A 9,568-nucleotide genomic window follows, 5' to 3' on the forward strand; every position below is an offset into this window, starting at 1 on the left:
GCTAAATATAAGATCACTATCCAAAAGCTAGCTGCATTCATACACACCAGTAACAAATAACAAACATTTTAAAGCACCACATATTATTGTTATCAGAAAGTATCAACTACATAGGACAAACAATGTGTAAGAATTCTACTGTTAAAATTATAAACTAAAAAAAAAAAAAAAAAATTAAAGAAGACCTAAATAAAAAGAAGTATACCCTGTTCATGGATAGAAAGACTCAATCATAAAGATGTTAATGATCCCAAATTGGTATATAGATTCAATAAAATTACTAAAAAACTCAAACAGGGTTTTTCAGAGAACTTGGTAAAATTATTCTAAACTTTCTAAGGAAGATAAAGTACCATAATACTTCGGAAGAAGAGGGGCAAACTTATTTTTTCAGTACTAGAGATTACTATGAAGCCAAAGCAACAAAGACAGGACGGTATTCACAAAACAAATGACGGAACAAAACAGCAGAGGGTGAAAAAAAGCATTTTCCATAAAGCTTTTATATATGACAGAGATGGTCTGTCAGTTCAGTGGGGGAGAGCATTAACTTTTCAATAAGGTAAGATTAACAACAACAAAAAATCATATACAAAATAAAAATTAAATTGGATCCCTACCTCACACCAGGTACAAAATATTAAGTACAGACAGAATAAGATCTAGATGTTACAAACATAACTTTAAAATTCTTACTACTATATAGATGAATTTCATTTATATATCAAGGTGAAAAAAGTTTCCAAAGTTAAAACAACTAAAATTAAAAACATATACCTTCAGGAATTCAGAGCGGCAATAAAAAGGAACTCAAGGGGAAAATGAAAACAGGATTCAAGCTGATTACAATCTCAAATGAAAATGGAGGGATGCGATGAGGGGACTATATGGTTAGATATAGGTTCCTTTCAAAGTTCTCACTTGTGTTTTAAGTAGTGCATTCAATGTGTGCTTATCATTAAAGATTAATATGCTATTTCATAAGTAAATAAAAACATTTGCATAGAGAGCTGATCATGATCCAACGTTTATGATTAATTCAATTCTGTGTACTTCAGAACCAACTAGTGTATACATTATTAAAACAAATCCACAAAAAAATATCTCACCACCTGTGGAGGGAGTAAATGCAGAATTGGCATTACAAAAATAATAATGTAGACAAAGTTAAAAGTTATCCTAGCACATAGAGCAAAAAGGGAAAGAAATTATAAAATGAAATTTGAAGCAAGGTAGAGAGATAAATGGTATCTAATATTCAAATAATGTAGTTTCAGAAGGAGAAAGAAAAAAGGAATAGAGTAGAAGTAATAATTCTTAAATATATATCTTTTTCCTGAGAAGAACACTAAAGTTTTCAGATCAAAAATCCTCGCCAGGATGGTTAAAAATACACACACACACACACACACACACACACACGTGTGTGAAATTTCTGCACTCTAAAACCAAAGAAGAAATCTTATAAGCTTATACAGAGGGTTAACAACTTATCTACCAAAAAAAAATCAAACGGTATTAAACTACACAGAAAAACATAGTTAAAATTAAACACCTAAACACCTATTTTTAAAAACTTATTAGCTACTAACATGTAACACAATTAAGTAATATTTTTGATGAAAGGTATATTGTAAAAAATTTTAAATATCATCATTTAAATTAGAATTCCATATTATCCCAACAAAATCAAGAATGCTATAAGTAAAAATATGCTAAACAGTCTTATCTTATTGAGGGCACAGGGAAGGAGAGAAAACTATTAATTATTTATAGAAAAAAACATGCTTAAATATATTCGTTTAGAATTAAAAGAGCAGAAAAGGCTCTTTAAATAAATCAAAGTCAGAGGGCAATAAAAGGATTAAATTTGTTATCACTATATATGGAAATGATGAAATCTTACTAAAAGACCAGCAAAAACACAAGTTTGGATTAGATCCATTAGAAATACAAAGATAATTTGATGAAATTACATTAAAAGTAGAGATGTCAGTATCTCTCAGAATTTAAGACATAAAGAAAAAAACATGAAATATTCAAATGACACTATAAGTGTTCATTTAATATATAAATATAGAACTCTATAACTCTCAAAAAAATACATATCCTTTTCATATGATCATTAAAACCTCATGTACAGGGCTTCCCTGGTGGTGCAGTGGTTGAGAGTCCGCTTGCCGATGCAGGGAACACGGGTTTGTGCCCCGGTCCGGGAAGATCCCACATGCCGCGGAGCGGCTGGGCCCGTGAGCCATGGCCGCTGAGCCTGCGCGTCCGGAGCCTGTGCCCCACAACGGGAGAGGCCACAACAGTGAGAGGCCCGCGTACCGCAAAAAAAAACAAAACAAAAGACATGTGATAAAGAGTCAACATCTAAATCTGATTTCAAAGCATTTTAAAAACGTGTAACTGTAAGGACATTTCATATTACAATGAAACAATACATAACAGAAACTAGTATTAACCCTAGTAGTATTCTGTAATCTTAGCTAAAACAATGAAACAGTTTAGGAGTAAAGAGGTGTAAAGATTGGCAAAGAGGAGGTCAAATGATAATTATTTGCAAATGATATGGCCTGCATACAAAGAATATTGAAGAATATCAACAGAATAGTAGAATTAATGAAAATTCATTAAGGCAGCTGGATACAATGTTAGAATAACAAATCAAAATTAGGTGAGAAAAGAAAGGAGTAAAAACGGAATAAGCAGCTGGATCCCTTTCTCTCTGCAAACCACGTCTTATGCTAATACCAAGATAACCAACTATTTCATACTAAAGAATATCCATTTTATATAATGTTTAGAGTGATTTATATAATGTTAACTCTCCCTTGAAATGTTGTATTATATTTTTATAACTTTAGATGATACCTAAATTAGAAAATACCACATTATTTTAACTAAGAAATTTACCCTGAATTCAGCTTGTATTGTTTTGCAAGTTTTGTTTTAACTCTTAATTTGGTTAATCTGTGACATCCTTCCCACCTAACCCCCAGTATAACTAAGTGAAAGTTGACTGTTGATCCATAAGATTCCTTCTGCCTCCATCCTCTACTATTTCTTTTTTATCCTCCCTGTCTGGAATAAATGTATGCTTTGCTACACTAAACACTCAGACCTTAAAAAGTTGCTCATGTCTAATCATACTAACTTTAAGGCTTTAAAAGAAGATTCAGAGGCATTTAATGACTTGCCCAAGGTCATAGAAAGGTGATTTAGATCAACCCACATCCTAGTCTTTTCACTACACCACCTTTATTCTAACAGTTGTCCACAGTTTCGAGCTTTCATCGTTTCTCAATAATGTTAAATCGTGAGATTCAGTTAGGGAACTAAAATAACCCCTGCGCTTGCATTCCTTTTAGAAAACACTCACTCATTCATCAAATATTTACTGAAACCTACTAAGTGCACGGAGCTGTTCTAAGCCCTAGGGTGAAATGAAATAGGCAAAATACCTTCCCTTATGAACCTTATGTTTTATTTAACTCAGGAGGATACATTTAATGAAAATAGTATCCAGCTCACTTAACTCTACAAATTAATTTGGTCCCTGAGAGGAAGGCTACTATATTGCTGCCCTAAAGAATCCTTATTTGGTAGTGTATATATGTCAATGCTACTCAGCAGCATAGCACAGGAAGATCAGCTTGGTGCTTTGCGACCACCTAGAGGGGTGGGATAGGGAGGGTGGGAGGGAGGCTCAAGAGAGGATATGGGGATATATGTATGCATATGGCTGATTCACTTTGTTCTACAACAGAAACTAACACAGCATTGTGAAGCAATTATACTCCAATAAAGATGTATTTTTTTTAAAAATCCTTATTTGGGACCTGAATCTATGAATCAAATTTCTGAGATGCAAGGATCCTACACTTCGGTAAATATCAAGCACAAAGGCCGAATACACATGTTCAAGAACAAAATTATGACAGATTTTAACTGTAGCTAATCTGCTGCCAACTCCACTTCACCTGTATCATCTTAAACCTCAAAAAAACAGCTCTCTGCAGCTACAATTAATCTCATAACTCCCTGCCATGGCTAAACTTGAGCAATCAAGCAAAGAACACATCAGAGGAAAAGACAGCCCTTGCCTTATGTTACCCTGTGACAAGCTACTCTGTAGGTGACAAAAGACATATGAGTGTTGTGCTTTTTTTTTTTTAATCATACATCCTTCTGGAAGAAAAAAAAATCTTGAAAAATAGAAAACTGTTCCAACTACCAAAATATAGCTCTTTATATAAAGCTAATATTATACATGAGCATACAACACACAATTTTTTAAAGGACAGCAGAAAACAGGCTAAGATTTTGGTTATGCAATATGCACTAGGCAATTCTCGTTTTACTAATAATTCATAAAGTTTCTAATTTAAAAGCAAAGAGTTTCACTTTTGTTTCTTCTAAAGTAGTTCATTTCCTAGTTACTAGCTTGAAGTCTACTTCCTAGTTACTAGCACGGTGGATTTAAATTGTCAATTCATTTTAAGTGGATGGTTTAAGGTATTTGAACCTATACGAATATTTTTAAATAGTTCTGAGTAACAAAGTAATAGTATATTGATATAGAAAGCAAACACATTACATGTTTCTTTTAAAAATAATACATAAACACCATGATGGAAGTATAAAAATAAATGCAATTGTATTGCTCTAAAAAAATGTCCACAGTATCAATGAGATGATCTGACAGACATACACTAAAAACAGCATCATAATGGTAATATTTTAGACTAACAACTACTCCCTTTGTTTAAAGAGGGGACTCAGTAAACTAGGAAACTGGACTTGGTGGCCAGGACCACTTTCAGTAATTTGATTCTTGATTCACAATTTTATGCATAAACCTCTGAATTGGGCAGATCTGCATTACCTAATTTTATGCTAAAGAAGTACTTTAGTCCAAAATCAATTTAAAAAACTCACAAATTTCTTGCCAATGTTCAAATTTAAGAGATGTGAAAAATAGTTATATTTCCCACTTTGTAACACATAGCCTTTAATATTCAACTTTGGACAGAACTATAAACAGAAGCGACACCAAACCTATTAAATATTGCTTAGTATACATATGACCACAAGATTCTCCTCTAAGTGTTAAGACTTTGTCATACTCAACATCAAAAACTAAAGTTTAAGGTATTCCAAACAGAATGGAGGGGATTAGGAGATAAACTGTTCTAAACTCCCATTATTAAATCTAGAATTATTTCACTGTAAATAAACTGCAGTCTGCAACAGTCTTCTAAATTAACCAGTACGGCACACAAGAGTTCCAAAGACAAGTTTCCCAAAGCGCCTAAACTAACAATGCACTATCCTTGCTTTCCAAAATTCTTGAGCATCTTCAATTACCTCAAGTACTATAATAAAATTCTAAAAATAATCTCAAAGCAAAAACTTAGCAAGCTGCGTGTATACACATAGTCAGCAGGACAGCAGCCCTTATTCTAAAATCAAGCACAGGTAGGATATAACAATGCCAAAACTACAACAGGGTGGGGCATTCACTACTCTCCCAGAAAAATCAAATATACTTTTGGTAGCTGCTCTCTGTAAACGCTGGTTACCCCCATAATTCCAAGACGAGTAAAGCAATGTTTTCCTTTTGCCCAAAATGCTTTTCACACCAATGATCACCCCCCCCAAAAAAATTAAGTCATAGCCAACTACTTTTCAGGATATGGTGCAAGCCGTGATAGTGCACTTGAGATTCTGAAAGCAAAATCTAGAAAAAAAGTAGCATCTCTCATTACTTAACGTAAAAGATCTGAAACTTCACGCAGATTTTTTTCTTAAGTGAGTGACCATTCGAATGTGTGACTAAGGCAAGAGTAAAGGGTGAACGATGGAACAAGGTCAAACTTAGGGGACAAAGGATTCCTGGAATAAACACGGCCAGAAAGGTTTCCTTAAGGGACAGTTTCTATATTCAAAAAAGAAAAAAAAAGAAAAGAAAAAGAAACGGAAGGAAGGAAGGAAGGGAGGAAGGAAAGGAACGAAGGGAAGGAAGGGAGGGAAGGGAGGGAGGGAGGAAGAAAGGAAAAGGAACCAGCCAAATCCTCTACTTTTACACCGAGTCTACCTGGTTAATGTACCTGTCCCGCCAGGCCGACTATTCAATTCTGGTGGAGACCCTTTTGCAAAATAGCAGGCCTGGAATGTTTCTACCTTGGAAATAAAAACTGGGTTCAGAAGGGATGACAACTGGCTATTCCTTTTTTATAAAAGAGGAGGAAGATAAAGTTTAATTAAGAAGCCATATAGAGGAGTGTAGGAATGTGAGGTCGCGCTCAACCAAATACCCAGCACCGTCTGTTACAGGAAAACAATCGGCAAGAAGGAAATGGACTGAAACACGCTAACTACACCCCGCTTTCCACACGCAGCCCGGAACTGGGCGCGACGCCCCCAAAGCGGGTAGGGGCGGGGGCAGCAAGGGGGAAGCCCAGGGCAGCGGAGGCCCGGGCGGCAGCGGGGGAGGCCGGGGAGGTCCCGGCCGAGGCGGGTGAAGGCGGCATGTCAGAAGGAGGAGCGGGGCCGGGCCGCACCGGCTCGCGGCTTCGCCTCACCTTCTGCGCCGCGCTCTGCTGCAGCACGTTCTGCTCCACGGTCATGGCCCCCGCAGCGCCGGCGGCGACACCGGCGGCGGCGTCCGGCTCCTCGAGCCCCCGCCGGCCCTGACTGCCACGCTCCGCCGAGCTCCAGGGAGCGGCGCGGACGGCCGGGGAGGACAGCGCCCCCGCCAGCCAGGCGCGAAGGCGATGGCGGCCGGCGTGCGCGGGCACCGCGGGCTGGCGGCGAGGCGCAGACAGCAAGGGCCACGGCGGCGGCCCCACGACTCCGCGCGGCCCGCCTCAGCACGGCTCGTCGGCCGCGGCCCGGGCCATGAGCGGGGCGGCGGACACTCGGCGCGGGAGGGCGCGAGCAAGTCCGGACGCGTCACTCACGCGCTCCTTCGCTGGCGGCTCGCGGGCCACTGCGGGGAAGGGAGAAGGGACAGAGGGAGCGGCCGGAATGGCGCTGTCCTCCTCCTCCCGCCGCGACTCCTCCTCCCCTCCCCTCCCCTCCCCCAACAGTCGTCACCGCCCCCGCCCGGCGGCTCCTCCCGCGCCGAGCCCCGCCCTCCGGCCGCCCTAACCCTACATTATGACCCGCGGGGCGGTGGGGCGGGGCGGAGCCGCCCCGGAGCCCCACCCCCCGTACCCGCGCTCCCGGGGGTGGAGCGAGGGAGCGCCACGTGGGCCGGGCCTCGGAGCCGCCCCTGCGGCAGGTTGCGCGACGCCTGCCCTTGGCTCCGCGATGCTCCAAGCCGAGGCGGGAGGGCAGCGTTTCTCTCTGTGCCCAGAATTTGTTAGATCGCTGGCTTTCCGAACTCCTCCAAGACAAAACATTTCTCTCCAGGCCGCATAACGTCCCAAAACCGCTTTGGGTCCCGAATCCCAGCTCCTTTCTATGTCTGGCCTTTCTAGGAATTTCACAAGCAGTATACTCGCCCGAAGGGAAAAGTCAAGTGTGGTTTAAGCAAAAGGCTGTCAGAAGCCCTTATGCTGGAATGTACTTTATTCCTTAACTAATCATTACGTAAATGAATATTGATATTCTCTGTCTACTTCTTTCATTCAAACGTGTGCCAGTCACTGCTAGGCTCTGGAGAAATAAGGTATATTTTCCAAAGGTTTGATATAAATGAAATACGGTCTATACAACAGACAATATTACAAAAGTATCACTGCTTAGATGGTATACATCACCTAATATCCCAGTTGCCAAACAATTATCTGTTAACCACCCTGCTTGGAATACTTGACTATATGTGGCATTGTAAGGAAAACCTAATATTGAGAAAGCAATCTGTAGCCTCAAAAATATCTTAAGTTTCAGGAGCTAATCTGGGGATAGGAAGCAGATAGGGACGTGAGGGTGATGGTGTGGCGGGAGAGGGGGAATAATCAGTGCGTATTGTCACAAATACAATGCACACATATGCAAATCTGGATACAGTTTTTAATCTGATGGCAAGAAAAGCAAGTTTGGTACGTGATCATTGAAATATCAGGTTTAATTTAATAATCATGGATTACAGTAACTCCTAAGGTTTTGTAATCAATCTGTGCACTTTACAAACTGTCTTTGCTCTGCACCCTTAGATGTCTTCAATCGCTTTTGAGGTCTTTCTCTTGAGTCTTCATGTTTATTTGCTCATTTGATTTTGACAGATTACAAATTTTATTTTACATCTTTAACAGAAGAATTTGAAAGGTTGTGAAGTGGTTGGAAACCCAGAATTTTAAGGAATAATGCAACAGTTCTGATAGAATGCACACATTTTTTATAACACTGAGACCCAAAGAGGGTGACTTGTCAACAAAAGCTTACTACAGCCCATTTTTGCTCATTTATAGATGAAAATTCTTTCCACGTATCAACTCCAAGTTTGTCTGTGTTACAGATTTTTTTTTTAAAATCTATCCAGTTCATGACATTTGAATTTAAGAAAGTTAAATTTAACATAAAAATCTGGTACTGTGGTTTTATAAGGATATTGCCAGATACTAGTTTAGTTTCTAGAATTTGGCAATAAATGTTCCTCTGAGTTAGATTTTATTTTTTAATTTTTATTTTTTTAAACATCTTTATTGGAGTATAATTGCTTTACAATGGTGTGTTAGTTTCTGCTTTATAACAAAGTGAATCAGCCATACATATACATATAACCCCATATTTCTTCCCTCTCGCATCTCCCTCCCTCCCACCCTCCCTATCCCACCCCTGAGTTAGATTTTAGTTCCACAAAAAATTATCTTACCAGTGCTTACTATACTATTACCAAATAAAACTCTTTATAGGGTAGTTTGTACCCTAATCACTTTTGATGGTTTCCTATTTAATTTTCTTTAAATCTTAATTGTGGTTTTGTAGAACTTTAAGAAGTAAATTTCATGTTTCCTTATAGGTATTTTTTTTTTCCAGAAAGCATACAATCGGAATGAATAGAGGATAAAAATGTGAGAATTTGAGATAAATTTGCACATAAGACGCATTGCCAGATATCCTAAATCATTGTTAAAATGTGCCCCAGTATCAGTTTTGCTGTTCATGCGTCAGCCTTAATATGGATGGTTGCTGGAATTATATATCCCCATTATATTATTTAATAATTCCTAAATTATTGCATTGCTCTGGATTGTTGACACTTAGGTAAGCAAGTAAGGTGATAAATTTCATATAAAATTTAATGTTTAGTTTTTTAAATTTATTGAAGTATAGTTGATTTACAATGTTGTGTTACTTTCTGCTGTACAGCAAAGTGACTCAGTTATGCACATATATACATTCTTTTTTAAACTCTTTTCTGTTATGGCTTATCCCAGGATATTGAATATAGTTCCCTGTGCTATACAGTAGGACCTTGTTGCTTAGTCATTCTATATGTAATCGTTTGCATCTACTAACCCCAAACTCCCAATCCATCCCTCCCCCAACCCTGCTCCCCCTTGGCAACCACAAGTCTGTTCTCTATGTCTGTCTGTTTCTGTTTCATAGATAG

General features: G+C 38.8%; 1 protein-coding gene across 3 annotated transcripts in view; it reads right to left on the reverse strand.

The window, feature by feature from the left end:
- The window catches only part of USP25 (ubiquitin specific peptidase 25), a 138,845-nt gene extending 131,786 nt beyond the window's left edge, over positions 1-7,059 (reverse strand). For all 3 annotated transcript variants that reach the window (XM_070045422.1, XM_030877759.3, XM_030877762.3), the window contains exon 1: positions 6,591-7,059. In XM_070045422.1, coding sequence (XP_069901523.1) covers positions 6,591-6,635 — 45 coding nt within the window. In that variant the 5' untranslated portion in view covers positions 6,636-7,059. The remainder of the gene's footprint in view (positions 1-6,590) is intronic.
- Positions 7,060-9,568: the final 2,509 nt, after the last annotated feature.

This window comes from Globicephala melas, chromosome 4 (assembly GCF_963455315.2).
Source record: "Globicephala melas chromosome 4, mGloMel1.2, whole genome shotgun sequence".
Classification (NCBI taxonomy): Eukaryota; Metazoa; Chordata; class Mammalia; order Artiodactyla; family Delphinidae; genus Globicephala; species Globicephala melas.